This window comes from Chenopodium quinoa, unplaced genomic scaffold (genome assembly GCF_001683475.1).
Source record: "Chenopodium quinoa cultivar QQ74 unplaced genomic scaffold, ASM168347v1, whole genome shotgun sequence".
Lineage (NCBI taxonomy): Eukaryota > Viridiplantae > Streptophyta > Magnoliopsida > Caryophyllales > Amaranthaceae > Chenopodium > Chenopodium quinoa.
Genome location: NW_018742433.1, coordinates 686,921 through 710,645, shown reverse-complemented (window position 1 = coordinate 710,645; position 23,725 = coordinate 686,921). Strand labels below are relative to the sequence as shown.

The following is a 23,725-nucleotide window of genomic DNA, read 5'->3' as shown; positions in this document are numbered from 1 at the left end:
CCTCTTTTTTTTAGCCGTTAAGATTTGAAATTTTCATCTTCGTCGTTAAGAAAATAATAAACAAAATAAGTTAATAACTATAATAAATATAAATTATAACTATTAAAAAAATAATTATAATTATAATAAATATAAAGGGTGTTGTTAAACGTCGTTCGCATTTTACTAGGTGACTTTCACATTTTTTACATGAATTTCCTAAATTGCCCTCCGTATATAAATACTCGATAAAGTAAGTTAGGGCTTTACGAGACATTTTCCATCTCACAAAATCACTCTTTGACACTTTCTCTCTCTAAAACCTTCCAAAAAATCAGAAATTTTGATAAGAAAAAAAAATCAGAAATTTTGAAAAGAAAAAAAAAAACCAAAATAGTTGAAGGCTACTCAAACACAAGCAAATCTTGCAATCAAACATTGAATCCGACAATGGCAGACCGACGGAGAATTAGGCTGACGTTTGGTGGTCGTGGTGGCGGCGTTAGCGACGGCGAGCCGGTGAGTTTTTTTTTTTGTTTTAAATTTTTGAATTTTGAAAAAAAAAAATTCTGGACAAGGGGACTTCCGCCCAAAAATTCCGGAAGTCCAGGGGAACTTTCGGAAATTTCAGGCGGAAGTGGGGTTTCCGCCTGAAATTTCCAGAAGTTCCCCTGGACTTCCGGAATTTCTGGGCGGAAGTCCAGTTTCCTGGTTTTTTTTTTATTCTTCTGTTATTCCCCCTATTTTTTTTTCTGTTTTTCCCTTTTTTTTGGTTTTTGTGTTTTTCTGTTTTTCCACCTTTTTTTTTGTTTTCTGTTTTTCCTTTGTTTTTTAATTTATGTTTTTCTTTTTTTTTTTGTCCTCGATTTTGTTGATTTGGTGCATGTTTTAATTTGAAAATATTTGTGTCCATTTTTTTTTTGAAGTAATTTGTGTCTTTCATTTGTGGCATTAAAATAATTTTTTTCTTGATTTAGTTTTGCAATAGTTATTGATATGTAATTTTTGTTGATTTAGTTTTACAATAATTATAGTTTTACAATAATTATAGTTTAGCATTAAAGTAAGTTTGTTGTTGCTATGTATTGTTATTGTTATGTAAATTTGGTTTGGTTTGGTTTGTATTGGTTTTTGTTGTTGTTGTTGTTATGTATTATGGTTGTTTACTTAAATTGTTGTTATTGTTATTGTAATTGTTTTTTTTATTGGGTTGTCGTTGTTGCGTTTAAATTTTGGCAGATTTGTGGTTAATTATAGTTTTGATTTGGTCTGTTATTGTGTTGAAATTATTTGTAGTGTGTTAATGTGTTGTTATTGTTAGTAGTGTATTAGTATTGTAAGAATAATATTATTGTTATTATTTGTAATGTTGTTATTATTGTTTATTTGATTTGATTTATTATAGTTTTGATTTGATTTTTTTGATTATGAATTATTATTGAAATATGATTCTGTACTTATTTTTTTAATGCAGATTGAGGGTTCTGGTCCTCGTCATGCAAGATCAAGACGTTTGAATGCGTCTGTTAGGAGGGAGTTAGGTGGTGCAGGACCTTCACATGCACCGTTTCAGCATGAGCAGCAGTATGGGACTGCTGGTGCTTGGTTGGGGGAGCACCAGTCACAGGGGAGCGCCCCCATGTATTCGTCTACTGGAGTGCCTTCATCATATGAGGATGAGGATGAAGATCGAGGAAGTCAATCTGCTGGAGATGCACAGTACGACCCTCAGGATTACCGTACTGTGTATAGGGGTGACCATGGGAGATATGTTAGCAGTAGTGAACCAGGTCAAGCTTCTACCAGCTCGTCAGAGTCATGGGTGGTGCAGGAGCCGATGCCAGGTGGGCCTGAGGATGGTACCGTTATTCCGAGTTTTGGGGGTCACGTGTCCATCAGGTGGGCCTGAAGAACAGCAAGATCACTATCAAACACCTCCTCCATCAGAGAACGAAAATGTGCGGCATCCTCGGTCGAGTCATTGCCAGGCACCGTCCCACCATCTCCAGAACCAATAACCTAGGTCCTCCAAAACGGGTGAATTTGCCTTATGTACAATCCTGTCCCAGCAGCTAGCGAATCATGTATCTGGCATGCACAGGGAAACCCGTGGGTCACACGCATTGCACATCCACATCGTTCGTGCACTTGATAACTCAGCTCCCTCATCCTCCTTGTCTCCTCATCGAGAACCTTCAAACAATGCTGAGACACCTTCCCGTTTATACGTGACAATGGCAACTGTCGGTACTTTTGACCTATCTTCGACCTAGAAGCCTCCAAACCATTACGAATTGCGATGATTTGATTACCAATATGGCTATGAACTCGAGCCCATACGGTATCTAAAGAACCTGCACATTACAAAGAAAAACCGTTATGATTTGTAACTCAAATTCCTAAAATAAAGTACATACATGAAGTTCAATAATCTTACACCAAACCTGTCGAGGAATCAAACCACATCTTCACGGCCGAATGTTGGCTCTCAACTCTGCAAGTGCTGGTGTTGCCATAATGTAGAACTTGGTTTGTCCAAAATGTCACGAACTTCGTTTTATGACAAAGCCATGTGTTCTCTACATATTGTATCACTGCTGGAAAACTTGCCCACTTATCTTTCATGTTTTCTACAGCGGCCTCATAATCTTCCTCGGTTGCAGCGTCCATGATACGTTTCCATTTTCCGTTTTTGAAAGACGCACCGATTTTCTTGCTTTTGAACAAAGCAGTGACCCGAGCCTCCACATCTTTGTTAATGTGCCATCGACAAAATAAGTGTGAGGTTCCTGGAAACACTTCCCTCAATGCAGCACATAGCCCAAGCTCACGGTCTGTCAAGAAAATCGACGGCTCCTTATTATACCCAATCACGTCTCTCAACCTCTGCAAAACCCATCGATAGCTTGCCGTGCTCTCGTTGCGCATGAACACGTAAGCGACGAGAAAATTCTGATTTGTCGGTGTCACGCTAACTATCTCAAAGAACGGCATCCCGTATCGGTTAGTCTTGTAAGTGGAATCCATACCGATCACATAGGGGTACGTCCGTAGGATGTCTACCATGACTGGATGCGCCATAAAGGCGTGCTGTAAAACGCCTTCATCATCGGACATGACCCAGTAAACATACTCACTCTGTCTCGCCAAATGTAGAAATTGCTGAACAACTCCTCTCCCATCAGACATCTCCTCTCTGAAGTCATTCCGGCAGTTGTAGATGTGTCTGATGTTTGGATGATCATCAGGAAATTGCTCCGCAATAGTCGCCATGATGTTACGCGGTGCAACCTTAGACTTCGTCATGTCACGCACAACCTGCTTCGCATTCGGGCTCAACCCACTAATTTTACGATGACCCTCTGGATACGCAATCATTGGATGGTTGTGGGTCCCAGTTACATCATCTTTCGCCCGGATAAACCAAGTATTGGTGACGAACTCGTAACATATCTTGATGTAGAAAGGACAACCAATGCCCTTGGTTTTGGTGTCCTTCCGAAGTGCGTTCTCAAGATCTCTCGGCTTACTCCTGCGTCCCCGGTCACATCTTAAATATCGAACTGGTCGACCATCCCTCTGTTTGTTGAAAGACGATTTCACCAAAATAAATCCCAGATTTATTGCAACAGCATCCGCCCATGTAACTGCATCGTCAAACGTTAGAAAAACCGTGTCTGTCACAAAATGTGCACTGTAATTCACAACGTCACCGTCGTCTTCAACCTCCGAATCCTATCAAAATAACAATACAAACAAATAAAACACGCAAGGATTACTTTTTTAAATTTAACAATAATAATAACAATAATAATACAAATAATCATAATAATAATAAAAATAACAATAATAACAATAATAATATTAATAGTATTAATAGTAATAATAATAATAATAATAATAATAATAATAATAATAATAATAATAACAATAATAATACTAATGATAATAACAATAACAATAATAATACTAATAATAATAACAACAATAACTACGTAACATTAACAAATAATAACTAATATAATAATAATAACAACAGTAGTAATAATAATAGTAGTAATAATATTAATAATAATCATAATCATAACAGAAATTTACAAAATTAACAAAACTAATATTAATAACCATAATAATAATAATAATAATAATAACAATAACAATTACGTAAAAAAAAAAACAAAAAAAAAAGGACATCCGCTTGTTTTTTCCGGAAATCTGGGGGAGATCCGCCCAAAATTTCCGGATGTCCCTAATTACATCCGGAAATTTCATCCGGATGTGTACATCCGCCTGAAATTTCCGGATGTTATTGGGGACATCCGGAAATTTTGGGCGGATCTCCCCCAGATTTCCGGAAAAATCAAGCGGATGTCCTATTTACAAAAAAAAAAAAAAAAAAAAAAATCCGAAATACTTACAGATTCTTCCGTCGAACCCTCCGGCATGTGAACGTTGTCGTCGTCCATCGTAAAACATCACTCCGTACACTTTTCTTTTCTGGCCCGGGATTTTTAAATTCCTCGGGATTACCGTACAATGGTGGAACCGGGATTTTTTAATGCTTGGGATTTTTTTAACACAAGTGGTGGGTCGGTAATGTTTTTAATGTTGTCGGTAACTAAATTTACCCATGGTGGACCCTTAAATAGATAAAATACCCATAAGGGCAAAAATGTCATTTCAATTAAAAATGTGAACGTCACCCAGTAATTTGCGAACGACGAATAGCAGTTCAAAATATAAATTATAATAATAAGAAGTAATAACAAGTATAATAATATATATTAAATTATAATAACAAGTATAATAATTAAATAAATAAATTATAATATTAATAAGTAATAACAAGTATAAAATAATAAATTATGATAACAAGTATAATAATTAAATAAATAAATTATAATAATAACAAATAAAATAATAATAAACTTAATTAATTAATTAATTTATAATAACAAGAAGTAAACTTAATTAGTTTTTATAAAAAAATAATGTATTGTTTTTTTATATTTACAAAAATAAAAATAAAACTGAAGAACGTGCCACACACGTGGACTGGCCCGACACATGGGTCGTGCCGTGCCGTGGGCTGGCTTGGTGAAAATGGCGGCACAACATGGCACACCGGGACCGTGCTGGCGTGCCGGCCCGCCGCCATAGCTGGCCCGCCAGGAACGGCCCGGCCTATTGCCCACCGTTGCCAAAAACAGAACACATGCAAAACTGCAAAAACCATCAATGCCAGAAAACACCATGAACAACCACCTCAACACTAGAAACTGGGCAGATCTTCCCAAAGAATTGCTCGAAAAAATCGGAGATTATCTCAATTCTCGACTCGATGTTTTACGTTACAGAGCTGTTTGTTCTTCATGGAGGTCTACCATTTTTCTCTCTCCTCCTTCTTCTACTGGTATTCATGCATTCATCACTCCTGTTACAATCTGCCGTCTTGAACACAATCACCATAGTTGTTTGGTTAAGCTCGTCTATACATCCGAGGGTAAGTTTGAGGGTTTGAACCCTTTAACTATTCCTAAACCGGATTTGATTTTGGGTAAGGGTCTGAATTTGTTGGATTGCCGGTTAATTGAAATTGGGGAAAGTTTTGCATTTTGATTCCAGTATTGAATATGGTGAACTGAATGTGAAGAAAGCTGTTGTGTTTCATGATTGTGGGATTCTTGCTATATATGATTATGTGAAATTAGGGTTTAAGGGTTTTGGGGATGATAAATGGACCAATTTGTGTGCTAGTCCTTTGTTTCGGTTTTGGGATATATCATTATGTCAGGGTGAATATTATGCGTTGGATTTTTATGGGAATGTGTTTTGGATTGATAAGTTTATGAATGTTGTTTTGAAGTATTTGCCCGGACTCAAATCTTTGGGGCAGATACAGAACTTAGTTTAATCAGAAGGGCAGTTGTATGTGGTTGATGCTTACAGTTGTAGATCGATTGATTTCCAGGAATCGGAGCGGATTGAAAGTGACTTTGACAAGTTGGATATGAAAGTGTATAAGGCTGATGAAAGCTTGGGGATGTGGGTTCAGGTTACTTCGTTGAGTGATTGAGTTTTTTTCTAGGAAAAGATGTTTGTTTCTCTGTTTCGGTTAATGATTTCCCTGGTTGTGAGGGGAATTGCATATATTATATTGACTCTGTGCCTTTCAATGATTTCATTCGATATCGATACAATAATACAGCAAGGGAAATCATTACTGGTATCTGTAGACGCAATCCTTCATTTAGAAGGCGTGATGCACAATAACCTAGTCATCTGCGATATTATGATGCTGAAATCAGATACTATGTCCCTCGTGTCTTCAAATTGGAAGATCACAGTATGAGAGATGTTGAAGAGTCACTTAGCTTCAAGCAATTGTTCTCTCCACCCAAGGATTGTTTCTACTCAACCTTATCCTTCCCCTGATACCATGTGGAAACATTGCACTGTATGTATTATATGTTCCTTTTGTTTTGTTGTTTTCGTGCTTTGTTGAACTAATATGATATATCAGTACATCTGTATCCATCTAGGGAGAATCTAAAGCTTTTTGGCATAATAGTCTTGCTGGTTATTTGTGCTCCCTAGAAGAACTTGTAACTCTGGCTGTAGTGATCTTGGTAACGTGAAGTCCTTTGACAATTGTGGTTTGGTCGTGTAGCGGTGTAGGAAAGTAGTCATTATTTTTAGTTACAGTCTAATGTAGTCAGTATAGATTGAAAAAGGAGAAAAACTCAAACTTGTAAAAACTCAGCACTTTAGTGACAGACACATTAGAGCTGATTGTGCTGAGTTGCTTAAAGAAGTGATGCTTGATGCAAGAAAATTGAGATGTATTCAATGTTATATATGATGCTTATGGTAAATGATTAAGTTTCTTTTCTGAATCTGGTGCAATTGTGAGTTGCAGAAAACATCTAAATTGTTAATGACATATTAATCTTCTCATTTTAACTAGCCAGTCAAAAAAGATGGTGTGATTCTTGCAGATTTTAGAAGACCTGTAAAAGAAAATTCTGAAGAAAGCATCCATTTCAACTGTTCTACATCTCGTTGCTAATTTTTCCTTCATTCCCTCTGAATGTTATTTCTACTTATATATCTTATATGCAGATGTTACCTCCTTCTCCGTATGATAGTGAACTTGTGATGTTATTCAACCACATCAGTTAGTTAATAGACAAATTTCACGCAATTAATTAATTTGTGTATTGCATATATTTACAATTAGCTGCTTTTGAAACTAAATCAATCAATACAATTGCACATTAACACAACTTTCAGATTCTTATGGCATCTTTTAGATTCTTATGGTCAAAGTTTACCTATTTGGACTATTCACTTGTACTGGGAGAAAGTAAAAAAGTCTGTTAATTGATTTTCAACCACGAAGCTTTTATACAGTATATTTTTTTTTCTTCTTTGATCTGGAATTGGTCATGGATGTTTATGTTTTGCCCCTTACAATGTATCATAGTGACATAGCCTCTTTTCATATCATTAAATTAAATGTTCAATTCATATCGTTAATATAAGGCTACAGGTATGAAAAGAGTAGGGAGAAGAAGAAACAAAGAATAAGTAGCGTGGGTTGGGCAACCAGCTAGTTGCCGTTGCCCCATTACATAATTATGTGTGAAAAATCATGTAAAAAGTATGATTTGATTGAGATTCACTGCAGAGACAGATGAGGTAGTGCATAAAATGAATTTTCTTCTGGGATTGCACCCAGCACAGGACGCCAAGTTCGCTTGAAAAACCGAATGCGGAGACCTGTCGAGGCAGTGGCCGGTCTATTCGTCCCCTGTCTAACTCTTCGGCTGCCATGATTTCTACTACCACCACTCTTCGGTGGAGGCAAAATATCACCATCAATCGGTTTCTGCTCTTGGAACACAAAAACTTGTTGATGGTGGTCATCTGCCTTTGTACTTGTATTTTCAAATAGGTTTGTTGTAGATGACATTAAATTCTTCAATGTGTTTCTGCCAATTACTGCCTTGTTACTAGTGATCCCTTGCCTTAACAAGGTTTGCCGGGGATGTGGCTTCTTGTCGCTTTCGATGGGACTGAGAAGAAGCATCCCTAGAGTCATCCGATGGAGCCCATGATGGTGCGTCAATGGGGTTCGAGTTGGGCTACTGCTGATTCCGCATTTTCTGATCATCTCCATTTCTTTGCTCTCTCTCTCCTACTGTCTTGTGTTTTGGTTTGTTTATTCGGGTACTGAGACTGGTTATACACTTATACGTATATAAATGGAGTTCTGCGTGAATAACGTTTTCTAAGGTAATTCAAATTTGAATTTATTAACTATGATTGTAAAAATTCATCATGATTTATGGGAGTGAGGAGAAGATGGTGATTGTGTCTTGGGATTAATGTCTCAATTTCAAGTACCAAAGTTTATCTCATTCTTAAAAAGAAACTTAAAAGTTTATGCACGCTCAATCATTCTACTTTTTCGATCTATAGTCATGTCTCGCAGCAAGCTTAGCAACTACTCATACTTGTTTATTTGAGAGGACTTGAAAATAATCTACAGCGACCTTAAGTTACCTGAATACCCCTAACGGTAATGCCTATATACCTCTAAGCGTAATTTATAATATTACTTCCGTTTCAGATTATTTGCAACGATTAGACATAAACGATTAGACATTTTTTTATTCATATTTGGGAAATTATCAATAGTACACCCAAGGTTTGGGCCTTTATCAATAGTACACCTGCCAAACTATTGTTTACCAGCGGTACATTCAAGGTTTTATACCATTATCAGCCGTATACCTACCGTTAGATAAACGTTAAAAAAACGTTAGTTTTGGCTTTTTTAACTTAAAAACTGACACGTGCCGGCCTGTGATTGGTCCAAAAAAATAAAAATAAAATAAAATAAATTTTTTTAAAAAGTTAGATTAATAAAATAAGATAATTTTTTTTAATTTTTAATTTTGATAATTTTTTATAAACAACATTATTTTATTTTTTTTTTCCTTTTTTTCCTACCTCCTTCCTTTCTCTTTCCTCCATCCTTCCTCCTCCTCCATTACTTCCAGCAGCCAACCAGACATCCCACCCCCCTCTGACCACCCTTCCCCTTCTCTTTCCTCCCTCCTTTCTCTTTCCTCTTCCCTTCCACCACCATAAATTCCTGCTACAAGTAACCAAATTCGGCGCGAAGTGTGGATTGAACGGTGATGGTGGGTGGCGAATTGTGGTGGCGCGAAGTGGAGATTGGGTGCACGGGATTTGGTGTTGCTATTGGGTATGTTATTTGTGGTCGAAAGTGGTCGGATGGTGGACAACTTCTACAGTTGTCGGCCACTGATGGTGGGTGTTGAAATGGAGCAGCGGTGATAAGGGCGGCTGCTGGGTTCGTGAATTGGTGGAGGGTGGTGGTGTTGTTGGTTTTGTGGGGGAGTCAGGTGGTTTCGAGGATGGTGGCTACGAGAAAGGGGAGGGGCGGCAGCCGGCGAGGAGGGTTTGGCTAGCCAGCATCGGGGGCAAGGGGGTTGGGATGTCTGGGTGGGCTGCCGGAAAAAAAATATATATATGTTGTTTAAAAAAAATTATTAAAAATTAAAATTATTTTATTTTATTAATCTAACTTTTTTTAAAATTTTATTTTATTTTATTTTGTTTTTATTTTTTTGGACCAGTCACAGGCCGCCACATGTCAGTTTTTAAGTTAAAAAAGCCAAAACTAACTTTTTTTAACGTTTGTCTAACGGTAGGTGTACGGCTAATAATGGTATAAAACCTTGAATGTACCGCTGATAAACAATAGTTTAGCAGGTATACTATTGATAAAGGCCCAAACCTTGGGTGTACTATTGATAATTTCCCTTCATATTTTATGTCAAATCGTTGCAAATAATATGAAACGGATGTAGTATTTAGTTGCCATCTACTTCCTCTGTTTCTTGTTTCTTTTTACCACAATATTTCCTTACATGTTTGCCATGGCACCTTTGCACTATTATATTATACTCACAAATATTACCAATAAGTAAAAAATCGTTTTTTTTTTTTTTTGTAAGAAATAAGTAAAAAATCGTAAAATTTGATAATATGAAAGAATAAATTAAGGTGAATCTAACAAGGTCTAATGTGACTATAATTTTCTTTAATTACAAATCAATTCAAAGTATAAATATGTAAATACTGTAATGAAATAGTCAAAGTGTTGCAAGTAAAAAGATATATAACCGCAATAATTGATAATGAGTTGTATTGTAAGGAGGGAAAAAAAACTATAAAGAGATAATACAAATCAAGCAGCATTGCCATAGGCATTGGCATTGGATGAACTGTGTGACATTTAAACAATTTCATTATCAACTATGTCTGCTGCTGCACAAAGTACAGAATTACTGTAAAAGTATCTTAATATTACCCTTTCAAGGACATTGAGCGGATTTTTTTTCCTGTGGAAAGAGTGTAAATTTTGTGTGTTATGTAGAATTCCTCATTACTCACAGAAAATAATATCGAGTCAACTTGCAAGTGTATTGGTTTCAAGGCTCATTGTTACAAATTCTGTGAGAAATCCACTGTATTTCTCAGTTGTATAAACATCTCATATTTCATAACAAAATTTAAAGACAACTTGGTCTCTGTAACTGTATGCATAGCAGTGAAAACAGGTATATGAGAGCGTAGATGAACTTACTCTGGTTTATGGTATACATTTGTTTCGGTGCTGCCTCATCTGCTGGCTGTGGGTGTTGCGGACTTGCTACTGCCCCATTTATACATTACAGAATTCGGTGAAGGTAGGTTTTCTGCATTACTCAATAGCCAAGCATCACTGTCTTCCTTTTCTATTGACTTATGGACTTCGTAATCTGCACTGTCTTCCATTTCTATTGACTTATGCACTCCGTAATCTGCACTGTCTATTCTTTTTAACGTTTCTAGAACTTCATCCATGGAGGGCCTGAATTCTTTCTTGTGTTGCAGACACTGAAAAGCAAGCTCTGCCACCAAGGTAATCATCCTCTTCACCTTGTAATTTGAGTCAAATCCTAGCCGTTTGTCTACTAAATCATCAAATGCACAACATTGAATTCTCTTCATTGCATAATAAGACAAGTTGATTTCATCTTCTTTCCTAGTTAAATCAACCGCTGGCATTGATGAAATGAGCTCGACAAGAACAACACCAAAGCTATATACATCACTCTTATCAGTCAGCTGGTAACATTGATGGTATTCGGGATCAAGATACCCAGGAGTGCCTTGTGGAGCAGTTGATATATGAGTAACATCCATTGGAAAAAGTCTTGATAACCCAAAATCTGCTACCTTTACACTAAAGTTGTTGTCCAACAAAATATTTTGAGTTTTAACATCCCGGTGAATGACATCTGAGGCATGGAGGTACGACAATGCTGTAGCTATTTCTATGGCAATCCTCATTCGGACAGGCCAAATGAGGGTTCCACACATTGCTTGGTCACCAACTAAGTGATCAGCCACTGTACCATTGGGAACATATTCATATACAAGTAGGAGTTCTCTGCTTCTCCGTGAAGTGCAGCCATAAAGGGTTACTAGATTCTGATGGCGCAGGCAGGCAAGGATTTCAATCTCATTCATATACAGTTCGAGCTGTCTGCAGTTTCTGTCATATAAGCGTTTCACAGCAACTTCCCTCCTGTCTTTAAGTTTTCCTGACCAAATATAGAAATGTTTATGTTGCTTGTTAGATGAAGGAGGTGTTTAAAACAAAACTATATTGATACAACTTCATGAATAAGTTGCTACAAGTGTTAAGACACATGCAAGTGCCCATATACCATGTTAGAATGACAGCAGATGACACAAAATTATAGCCTGGGTAACAAAAAGCTTCCTGCAGCCATTAAACTCGTAATCTTTCTTACCGTAATAAACAGTTCCAAAGCCTCCATCTCCAAGCTCATTACTTGGATCAAAATTTTTTGTCGCTTCTTCAAGCTCGCTGTAAGAGAAGACTGGTACAGTAAAATACACCTTGCTCCCCTCAAGGTTCGTTTTCATTCTCATGGTTTGCTTAGAATTGTTCCCTGAAGTCAATTCCAGTGATCTGAGTTTTATTTTCTTACGACACCAGAATAGCAGCCCAAATATTATAATGACAATGATTCCTCCTGAAATGCCTGAAAAAGAAAGGATTTGTACTTTAGTTTTCTCAATAACACTACAATTTCAAGGAAAGTTGATTATTGTACAATAATTTACCTAATCCCAAAAGTAGTCTGAATCTGCTCCTTTCTGCAAAGATGTTCATTAGACATCAAATCAGTACTTAAAGCTTTAGTATAAATTACATAAAAAGGCGATATATTATGATTGAAGGGTACATATATATGATGATCATTCTCTATTACCTTTTCGTTTGTTGATGCACTGAAATTTGTCAGGTATGGTTTCCTGACAATAGCCTCCTTCACTAACACAGTGTGAACATTTATCAGACAATTCTACTATCAGAAATATCGGATACTGAAAAGAGCTGCAGTTGGCAAATCTGCTGCCATCTTTTGAGTTATTACTATGATAAATACTGTAATTTTGACAGCCAAGTATACGACGAAAATTTCCATTGCTACTCATATTGAAGTTCCTCCTGCACTTCCACAATGTTTCAAAAAACAAGTTTGTAACGATGACAGCAGTAGATTTCGGAAGGCTAATGGTTTTGCCTTCAAAGGCATCACAAGTGTCAGAGTTCACGACATATTTGAGGAGCGCATCACTGACAAGGAAACTCCTGTTATTTGAAAAGGTTTTCATAATTTCATACCAAGGTCCTGTGGGTGACAAACCAATCGTCGGAGTCGTATCAGTACAGTTGATCACACAAATCCCACAGCCCGGGTTGAAGGCGGTCGTGAGGGGGTAACCGAAGGTACCAAATGTTCCACACTGAAAGGTAGTTGGGCAGACATGCCTCTTTTGTTCTTCAGCTGAGAGATTTTGTACAAACTTTAAGAGAAAAAAAAACAGGGCAACAGAAGCAGAAGCAGAAGCCATCTGAAGACCCTTATTGCTGTTATCAGACAACAGAAGCCACTATTTTTAAAGCAATGTACAAGTATATGAAAAAATATCCTCCTTTTGTTTAATATAAGTGAGATTATTTTAAATACTTATATTCCTGTATAACTCCATCCGTCCTCAAATAATCTTCTCGACTTCCTATTTGGTTTATTAAGAATCTTTGAACATGCATAATTTAATACTATAGTAGGGTGAGATTTTGAGAGAAAAAGAGTGAGTGGGAAGTCTGTCACATGGATTGCATGAAAAAAATATTATTTTATAAACATCTTAATATAGATTTTATGTAGATTATTTGTCGACAGTTGGAGTATTATTCAATACGAGTAATAATAAAATCTTATTTTCCAAGGTTAGTATTACACGCATTTGACTTGAAAATCATAGTATTGACTTGGTGGATAATGATAAAGACTAGAAAGAAAAAACGGGTAATTGTTAGGGAATGTGGGACCCAGGGTGATGTTTAGTTTATTCTCTAGCAAGACTAATCATCCTCTAGAATTGTATAATATTGATGACTTTTCTGATAACTACAATTATTAAATTAGAATGATTAATTTTTAATGTGTTCACAAAGACAGATTTTTAAAAATAATTTGTAGCTTTGTTATGATTATCAGGTGAAGTTTCCAAACTTTGGTTTTGTTGCTCACTTTTCTTTGTCTCTCTTAAAAGATGGCTGCCTGGTTGGCCTAATAAAAAGAAGCTATACCAACTCTGGTGGACCATGGTGTCTTGGATCTACCCAAGTAAAAATTGAAAAATTTATATGGGGGACTTTTGTTAGTTAGGCTGTTAGGCATAGACATATCAAATTAGATAACTAGGTCAGATTTGGGTTTTTTCATTTGGGTTCGACTATTTGAGGTAAGAACCGGTCTATTATGGGATTATTTTGGGTTCAAGTAAAGTTTAAGAGAGGTAATTATCATGTTAAATCAAGTTTATATATTATTTGGTTCAGTTCTCTTTCGGATTGGATTAGGTTAAGTCTGTGTCATACTTTGATTAGATCATGTTTGGATCATATCACTATTAGCTCACTCGATTTAGATTGAAGTATGCATTGTCATGTTTATTTAGAACATACAAATTAGGTCATAAATAAGAGTTGATCAAATTCTCAGTCAATGAAACAGTTTCTGTTAGAATTATTGTAGTAGATAAAATTCATTCCCATTACCACAATTTATTACCAGCTACCAAAAATGAGCCGTCAAAGTAGTAACAAAATTGATGGCGGCATAAAGCATTTGAGCCACAATATCTACTATTATATACTTACACATTCATAAAACTGGTAGCACTATTATGATCATGCGCTCATTTGGACTTCATGGACATCTCAAAACTAATCATACTTTTCCTAGGAGCAGCCCTTTCCTCATGTCCACAAAGGCAGAATTCAATTTTAATACTTGAATTTTTATTAAGAAAATGATACTCACCATTGTTAGAAGATTATTCCAACACTAGGGAACATTATATTTGGACAAATGTTGATCATTTTCAGGTAAAGACTCCTAATTTGTAATTATTTTTTAATTCATAATTTTACTATATGTCTTAACCGTTAGAGAATTTAGAGTATTTAGTTGATTATTATTCATGTTATGTTAAGTTTAAGTCATTTGGTTAAAGTGTCATGGCTTAGACAATATATGATTAAATTAGTAGTATACAACTAATCAAGAGAAGGAAAAAAGTGGCTGATTCATCATTAATTATGTTGCAACCGCTACATAAGATTTGGTTTCGGTATCTCTTGCATTAGTATGGCAGTTACTTAATGCATTATAACTTAATGTATTAAGTGATGACTAAATGCATTATTTAATTCGTGACTTAAAGCATTGTTTAATGCATGACTTAAAGCATTGTTTAATGCATGACTTAATGTATTGTTACGTTTGTTACGTTTGAAAAATGCATTAACATATTATATATGAGAAACTCCTCATATGATGACTGTAGGTTGAGAGATGAAATATAATTTCTATCTTATCACTTTGGCATAGGAAGTTACTATCAATTGTTCATTATCACAAAATATAAACACTTTAATACATTGAATTGCTATCATCCTACAAGTGATAGTAATTATTCTTCGTCGTATCTCCTAATTAATTTCCGTGATACCCGGTCGTAGTATAGGGTCGAAATTGTACTTTTGGAAAAGTGATCTCGTTCACGCCTCGAAGATTTTTCCAACAATTTCATTTCCATTTCTTTGTGACCCTTGTTTTCTAGAAAATCCCCAACATCAACCAATCATAGGTTACTAATAACATCATTAAGGCAAATTTAAAAGTAAAAGTTTGTTAGTTTAATATAAAAAAAATGACTTCTTATCTGACAACTTAACAAAATTATTGTTTATTCTTTAGGGACGGAGAGAGTCATGGTGAACAATTATTTTATACCTGCTCTTTGATCAGTGCTCATTCCACCACTTTAAAAACTCCCTTTGAAGCTTTGAATTCTGTCATTCAGAACGCCGAAACCAACACCAGTCAATCAGTTATGAACTACCTGTGGTAACTTAAATCATATATATGTGAGGCCAATTTCCATGGCTCTACTAGTGAACTGCAAGTTAGCATCTGCACCAACGCTACCCAAACTGACAAAAAATCGATCTTATCTGTAAGCTGCTGGCGTTAGGCTATTATGTCCTGACTGCTGAACCACTTACTTGCAGTCTGAGAACACTGCTTTCAGTCATTTACATAGACGTAGTCTGAGTCACCTGCAACATATGATATGAACTTGCACCTAATCTAAACTGATATAATTTCTAATATGTTACATACTGTAGTACTTAGACTACTTACTTTCTTAAGAAGAAAAAAAAAAATAAAAAACAGAGAAATCATAATGATAATTTTGTGATACATCAGTTTAAGATATTGCAAGGTGTTAGACAATTTTCAAGAAGCATTCTCCAAATAACAGTGAGCTCTAAACACAGTTCACTGAGATTTAAAACAGTACTGCAGAATATGGATTAATCTCCTCTATACATTTCTTACATCAAAAATTCCAATATGTGCATAGTACGTAGTCAGATATGGACCATTGTTCGAGTAAAAACACGATTTCATGGTTTCAAACTACCTAGAGCTTGAGGTGCCAAAAGGTTCCTCTTTATCATTTTAATTGCTTAACAATGTGTTTTTCCAAAAAAATAATAAACGTAAAACATCAACTTACTTGTCTTTGCTTTGTATAGTGGATCTACTGTCCCATTTATCCATTACAGAAATTGGAGAAGGCGGATGCAGCTGACGAGTATTTAACAACTGTGCATGATCATCATCTATAGATGAAGATGGTGGACAACTACTTTGTGTTTTTACCACTTCCCCAGTATCATTAGCCATCTCTTCTTCCTGCAAAGCATCATAATCGGAACTCTCTATCCTATTCAGTGACTCCAAAATCTCATCCATAGATGGTCTGAATTCCTTGTCATGTTGTAAGCACTGGAATGCGAGCTCTGCCACTAAAGTAGTCATCCTCTTAACCTTGAAATCTGAGGCAAAGCCTAGTTTCGGGTCTACCAACTCATCAAATGCACATCGTTGGATCCTGTTCATCGCGTAGTTAGACAAGTTGATCTCACTTCTATTCCTCTCTAAGTCAATTGCAGGCAAAGAAGAAATAAGCTCAATGAGAACAACCCCAAAGCTGTAAACATCACTTCTATCAGTTAGCTGATAACATTGGTGATACTCCGGGTCTAGGTACCCAGGAGTCCCCTGTGGTGCTGTTGAGACATGAGTTACATCAGTAGGAAAGAGTCTAGAAAGTCCGAAATCAGCCACCCTAACTTTAAAACTGCTGTCAAGGAGAATGTTGCTAGTTTTGACATCACGATGAATGATATCAGAAGCATGAAGGTATGAAAGTGCACTTGCTGTTTCAATGGCAATTCTGAGGCGGATGGGCCATGTGAGTGATCCGGGTTTTGCCTTTTCACCAAACAGATGATCTGCCACAGTCCCATTTTCCACATACTCATACACAAGCAGTAACTCCCTGCAGTGCTGGGAAGTGCATCCATAAAGAGTTACAAGGTTTTGGTGTCTCAGACGCGTGAGTATCTGAATTTCATTCATGAACTGTTCCACCCTTCTGAAGCTCTTTTCATACAGCCGCTTTACTGCTACTTCCCTACCATCTTTTAGCTTTCCTATGGTTGAAATTTTTATTAGCTACTCACTTAATGAGGTTTAGACTACATTTTTTGGGATTACAAAGAAATTAAAGCTTACCATAATAAACTATTCCGAAGCCTCCATCACCAAGCTCTCTAGACTCACTGAAATTGTCAGTGGCTTCTATTAATTCAGTGTAGGTGAAAAGTGGAATGCCAAAGTACACGCTTCCCCTTTCAAGGTCTGATGCACTCCGATCAAGGGACACACTCCGACTCACATATTTTGGGTGACCAAATTTCAGCTTCTTACGGTGCCAGACAGCTAGAAGTGCTAGAAACACAAGCACAACCCCTCCAATGCCTGATGTTTGGTGAGTTCATGAGTCAATTAAGTTACAAGATTCAAAAGCCAAATTAAAGGTACACAATGTATGAAAGTCTACCAGGTGAATCTGATCAGAAGAGAATATTATAGTTACCTAATCCCAAAATTAGTTGCAACTGAACCTTCTCTACAAAAATAAAGTAAAAAAACACATGAACTATCAGTACTGTAGCATGGAAATACATGTAAGCTCAATAAACATTGAAATCTGAAACAATGACAGAAAAGATGCCAAGTCTTTTGAATTAGGCAACTAAGGGTATGATCTCATACATAACTATGAATCTTGTGTCAAACCATCTACGGTATATATGAAAGCAAACAGCTGTAAATTTTTTGATGTGTGACTGCAGTATATCCCCATACAGGAACTAGAAAGTCATGAATTTTAAGATAACATGACGGTTTTCCTCAAATAATGCCGATCACAAACCAAATAAGGAAATTATAATATTTTCGAGAGCAACAACTACCTACACTGTAATGCAAAAAACTGCTTAGTGAATTCATAATCAATAATTCAATACTTTCTACTCTCTAATCACCAAATTGTTATCCCATTCTCAAATACACTGTACAGGATCTATGTATGTCCAGGATCATTGTAAGGTCCATGTGGCTTACTTGCCAAGTTGATATATGAACAACAATAACATATTCTTAAGTTTCCTTACAATTGCAACTTATACTTGAAGGAGCTCAAGCAATAATTCACACACTAACTTCAACTATTCAACATATAAAAGTTCAACTTGTATACATTCCTTGCAATTTGCAAATTCAAAGACTTGGTCAAATTTTTATGATCTGTCAATGAAGACTCGTCTTCTTTGGTATGGTCCAGCTTCTAGTGATTTTCCTACGCAGCTTCCCATATTAATAATAGTGGTGGATTTGGTACCAAAAAGAAAAGGTACTAATTTTGCTAGATTTCGCAAAAAATAGTAAAAATAAAAGCTTTGAATAGCTTATTTCATATCATAATAACCAAAACATTTACCATCCAATCATTAATATAGATCAGGAAAAAAACAAAAACATTTTCTATCTAATCACTAAGAATATCCCAAGAAGGAAATTTCTCTATGATCAACTTACATGAAAACCACTACGCAACAATCAACAGAGTTTGAACCACCACTAGCTGTGGGACAGCTTTGCAAGACATTAAAAGATGATAAAATAAACAAAACTTGCACCTCAATAAAAAAAAATGACTGATACAAAAGAGTAAGGGTCTACTTGTTTTATCTTATTCAACTTGTTTTGCTTTATTTCGGACAAAATAAGTCCATATAGGTTAAAATAAATCCGGATAAGTTCAGACAAAATAAGTTTAGAATGAGTAACTTTTTTATTTTACACAAAAATTTCAAACAAAATCACAAACCTAAGTATTAGTTTCCATTTATAATTTCAGATACAGTACTTCCAGACAAAATAAGCTAACCCAAAAAAAGCCTGATTCATAGCATGAGAAGTTAACTGTGTAGATGATTCCGAAAGTTGCAGTGTCTATCTCTATACTGTTTTGTGTTAAACATGTAGATTTAGCATAACAGTGTACTGCACTCCCTTAACTGATGATTCAGACAAATCCGTTGTTTTTGTACTGGGATATGTTATATTGATGTCGGTAGCCTTCATATCTCACAAGTTCTACTTTTCTACTAATCTAGGTGAGTTGTATATAACAATTAAATGATCATAGGTAGAGTAACGACAAAGAGTTAGTATAATGTAAGGAATTTGCATAGTTAGTTTTGCTTTATCAAGAAATTTCCATAAAGTTGTAGAAAATGATACAATCTAATCCTAATGCCGATGTATTTCAGAATGAATAGTCATACTATATATTGTGATAAAAATTAGGCAGGAGACACAAATCAAGCATCAAGAATCTAAAATGATGGGTGACCAAGATCTTGAGTGAACTGTAAATAATTTTAAGGAATGAATTTATAAGAGCAAGGACAACCAATGCCATAAGTTTGCCTTAATTTAAAATTTCTGCTACGAGGCTGAAATTCAACCCATAGACCATAGTAATATATTTCTGTTAGAAAAAACTTGGAGATAGTAAGAGACACTAAGATAGAAACTTACTCGGACATTTATGAGGATAAACACCATGAGGACAGAAACACTGCATTTGTAAACTAGTTTCATAATGATATCCACATCTACCTCCGCTTTTAGCACACTCTACACAACTAGTAGCATTCCATTTCAGCTGAACCCCGTTTCTTATAGCACCATCAATATCAGTTAAATTCCGTCCTTCATATGGCACTGACACTACTTTTTTGCACTTGCCAGCAAATTGACTCAAATTTCTACCTTGTGCATATATGCCAATAAGATTTCCACTACTTTTATTATTAGATATGCATGACTCTTCTTTATATTCTCCTATGCTGCTTTTTACTTTATTGTTGCAATCTTGCAACAAGAATACCTCACTATGTATACAAGCAAACTTGAATCTATTCTCATCCAAGGTGAAGCTATGAATACCGAGAGTGCAATTGAAAGAAGCATCAATAAAGGCAGTGTTTAGAATATTCATGGATTGATATTCATAAGAAATTTCTTGAATAGCATATGTATCATTGGAGAGATTAATGATTAAATGACTCTTGCTATTACAAGTGACTTCGAAACCCTGTTGGCCACAGTAGGATTTCTGTAGGCCTAAAATGTAGAAAGGGTAAGAGATGGTAATGCTTCCACAAACTATAGGCTTACAGTCTTTAAAATAATGATCTAAAGCCAAAGAACGATACATTAGAAAGGAGAGGATTGAGATGAATAGGCTACTCAGCTTGTAGAATAGATTCATTTTTGGAAATAAATCCGAGTGGGCTGCTTGGATAGAAGGAATGGACAAGGTGCAATGTAAAAAGAGAGAATGAGCTTCAAAATATATGGGAGTTTATAGTCAAGTCTTTAAAGTTGGTATTCTTTTTCAATTTGACTTTTAATAACCATTCAAAACCTGCTACTTACTAATCTGATTTTGCTAATTTATTAGTAATAACTACTCTGATTCTTTTCATTTCAGCGAAAAAAAAAAAACAGCTGGTACCGTGTCTAAAATTGGAACGATGCATCAAGTAAGTTGTTGTGTGTGGATTAGGGAAATTTACCAGGGTAGCTAAGTATTGAGCCTCCTTTAATAGTTGATTAGACAAGTTCTATTAAGACAACAAGTGAGAATGTGGGATGAAAATTTCTATAAACAAGCACTTTTCTGACTGAGACTATTAGCTATGATAAGATTAATCTGGTCAACAACTGGTTATGAAATTTTAAAAAGTCCTAATTAAGATCATTTATGATTGATTAAGACTTTAAATTTATTTATGCAAAATGACTTCAGCAACTCTGAAATTTTTACCCTTTCATTACAAAGATAAGGCATAAAATAAGACAGTTGGTCCCTATCAAAATTCTGATTTGCATGTTGCATGATGAACTACCTCTTTGGTCAGTCAGATAAGAATACGGTTGCATAAGGACAGATCTACAGAGTCAACTACCCAACTCTGGACGCTATTTTACTGCTCGTAAGCAATAAAATTTACCCTATATTGGTGCTCATGGAAGCAAGAAATGATTGAAATCTCCTTACTTTTTCTATGAAGTCGTGTGGTTACTTATTTTGTGAAAATTTCGTAGCAAAGTGATAATATCTCCTGCTGTCAGAGTAATGTTGAGGACTGAAGGAACATGTTTTAGGAAGGCAGATCAGTTAAAGACTTACACTCATCATACAATTTCTGTAATGATGTAGCATCACCATTCACAAGTTACTCTAAAGGTCTTGTTATTATTTCTGCTTCAGTGAATTATAAATCAGGGTAGCCATTTCTCAGCATTTACTTAGCATACATAATTCATAACAGTAGAGTTAAAGGTGAATATTAGGCTAACCTTTGCAGATAGACACAAACGTGAAAGATGGGTTTGAGTGAGATTGCAAAGGACAGAGAGGAGGCCGAAAATGGGCACTATAATGGGACTGCCAAAAAAGTGCATAAAATGCTGGCTTTTTGAATAATGCCAATTGAAAGGTCGAAGTCAAGGACTAACATAGGAGCTCAGAAAAGTCAGGCAGCAGCTCATGATGCTTTCATTTTACTGACCTTTGAGATGTTAAGGATGACTATTAGCTTGACCATACAAAGTAGTATCCTCCAAACATAATACCTTATGATTCGGGAATCCTTTGAACTGAATTTAATGAGCAATTAACTCAGAGTTGTCCAAGAAATCCGGAGATAACTAAGCAACAAAACAAGTCCAAAGTATTCTTAAATAAGCTGTAGCCTTTCTAGGAAATATTAATTCCAATAACAAAGACCGCAAACAAAACATCAAAAATTGACAAAAATAGCATAACCACCACATATATATACATACAACTTAAATCAAAGACAGACTACATCATTCCTCACCATCATTACCCCCTTAGATTCCCTTCTAATCAAATTTGCAACAAAATCCTAACTTCATTGCCTCAAACTCTTCATAGCACATTGCACATTGCACTTCCACCACATACACATACACACGCACACGCACACAGACACACTAGGGTGAGGACAGTAAGAGGGAAAAAAAATGGAGAGACTTACTGTGAACCGGAGGCTCCTTACATTGAAGAGCATGAGTTCTATCAGGACAGAAACAATTGAATTGACTATTAGGCTCATCAAACCCACACTGCCCTCCAGATTTTAAGCAGACAGTACAATTATAAGCTTTCCAGTTCAACAAAACTCCCCTTTCAAGCATATCCATAACTTTGCCTTTAGTCTGATCCTCGACATAATAAGGCACTTCAATAACAACTCCATTACACTTTTTCTCCAAATCCTGCAAGTTTGAGTCATTCTTATACACTGCCAACCTCCCACAGTTCACTCTCTTATCCCTGTATTCTTTCAAAACCTTCTCTGGACAATCAGGAAACACGTATAAATAATCATTATTCATTGAAAAGTTGATCGAATCGTGCGGCATAGTCAGGTTATGAAGCGAATGGAAACAACCCCGGCTACTCGGAACATCTTCAACTAGAGCTGAGTTTATGACTTGAAACTTCTGAGTTTCATACGAAATATTTTTAATAATATAAGCATCTCCTGATATATTAAACACAGGAAAACTGTCAAAATTGCAGGATACCCCAAAACCAGGATACCCACAATATGGTTTCTGATCATTTTGTATATGAAAAGGATACTTTATGGTTTGATTCCCACATTTTCTGGGCTCACAATCACCATAATGATTTTCTGATAATGAGAGCAGAAGATGAAACTGAAGTAACAAAGTTAGATTGAATAAGTTTGACTTACAGAAACAGCAGCTTTTTTTCTTCATATTTTTTAATAAAATAGATGTTTATGAATTCAGCAGCATTAATAATATGATGGAGAAGAAGAAGCAGATTGATGAAAAGGGGGTAAGAGAAAGTGTGTATTATTTAGTAGGAACCAAGAAATGTAAAGTTTAAGGAGGCTCTTTGAGTTTGACTTGAAAGGGGTATTTGACACCATTGTTATTAACATTGTATTGTGAAGTAGTAGTTGAATTTGTCTAGATGGGGATGTTCAGGATGAGCACAATATCTTGGACCGTTGAATTTTTATATATATATTCCAACCATTCTTTTTAATCGCAACGCTTGTAATTTCATGCTTATCAATGTACTGTAATTTACTATAAATTATTAAAATTATAATTTTAAAGTAAATATTGAGACAAATAAAGTTATTTGTAAAAGAAAGATAAAAACAGTGTGTATAATAAATAGTGTAAAAATTCAAATATTGTAGTTCAAAAGGAACGAATAAAGTAAATGATTTGGGATTTAGTAAATCATTAATCAAGTACAAATTGGTTAATTTTTAATGTAACAGTGATGTAATGAGGGCAGCTTCGGAGTATTAAATTAAAGAAGCTAAAAGAGGAAGTTAATGAATAATAATGCAAGAAGGTGACATTATCTTTTGTTTATTTTACAAGTAACTCAAATTATTGTTAAAATACAATAAGAAAAAAAATCTTGATTAGACAGATTTGGAAATGGGCTAGTGGGAGTGATCCGGGCCCACGAGAAAAAGATG

The 23,725-nt window shown here is 35.6% G+C and overlaps 3 protein-coding genes across 6 annotated transcripts; all 3 read right to left on the bottom strand.

Moving 5' to 3' along the window:
- Positions 1-1,998: 1,998 nt before the first annotated feature.
- On the bottom strand, positions 1,999-4,701 carry LOC110715806 (protein FAR1-RELATED SEQUENCE 5-like). The gene is made up of 3 exons (XM_021894424.1): positions 4,398-4,701; positions 2,424-3,714; positions 1,999-2,333 (listed from the first exon to the last, which is right to left on the bottom strand). Exons 1-3 carry the CDS (start codon positions 4,443-4,445, stop codon positions 1,999-2,001), a joined length of 1,674 nt encoding a protein of 557 aa, XP_021750116.1. The 5' UTR covers positions 4,446-4,701.
- Positions 4,702-10,306: 5,605 nt separating this feature from the next.
- Positions 10,307-13,263, bottom strand: LOC110715306 (LEAF RUST 10 DISEASE-RESISTANCE LOCUS RECEPTOR-LIKE PROTEIN KINASE-like 1.1). Of its 2 annotated transcripts, XM_021893883.1 has the most exons (5): positions 12,366-13,263; positions 12,217-12,249; positions 11,880-12,134; positions 10,664-11,666; positions 10,307-10,418 (listed from the first exon to the last, which is right to left on the bottom strand). In XM_021893883.1, the coding sequence occupies exons 1-4, from the start codon at positions 13,009-13,011 to the stop codon at positions 10,699-10,701; spliced, it is 1,902 nt and encodes a 633-aa protein (XP_021749575.1). In that variant the 5' UTR covers positions 13,012-13,263; the 3' UTR covers positions 10,307-10,418; positions 10,664-10,698. The 2 variants fall into 2 exon arrangements, with proteins under 2 accessions (XP_021749575.1, XP_021749569.1); XM_021893877.1 differs by lacking the exon at positions 10,307-10,418 and having other exon boundaries at positions 10,477-11,666.
- Positions 13,264-15,394: 2,131 nt separating this feature from the next.
- Positions 15,395-23,238, bottom strand: LOC110715283 (LEAF RUST 10 DISEASE-RESISTANCE LOCUS RECEPTOR-LIKE PROTEIN KINASE-like 1.2). Of its 3 annotated transcripts, none has more exons than XM_021893851.1 (4): positions 22,229-23,238; positions 17,683-17,715; positions 17,319-17,564; positions 15,395-17,236 (listed from the first exon to the last, which is right to left on the bottom strand). In XM_021893851.1, exons 1-4 carry the CDS (start codon positions 22,977-22,979, stop codon positions 16,251-16,253), a joined length of 2,016 nt encoding a protein of 671 aa, XP_021749543.1. In that variant the 5' UTR covers positions 22,980-23,238; the 3' UTR covers positions 15,395-16,250. The 3 variants fall into 3 exon arrangements, with proteins under 3 accessions (XP_021749543.1, XP_021749551.1, XP_021749559.1); XM_021893859.1 differs by lacking the exon at positions 22,229-23,238 and adding an exon at positions 19,695-22,174; XM_021893867.1 differs by lacking the exon at positions 17,683-17,715.
- Positions 23,239-23,725: the final 487 nt, after the last annotated feature.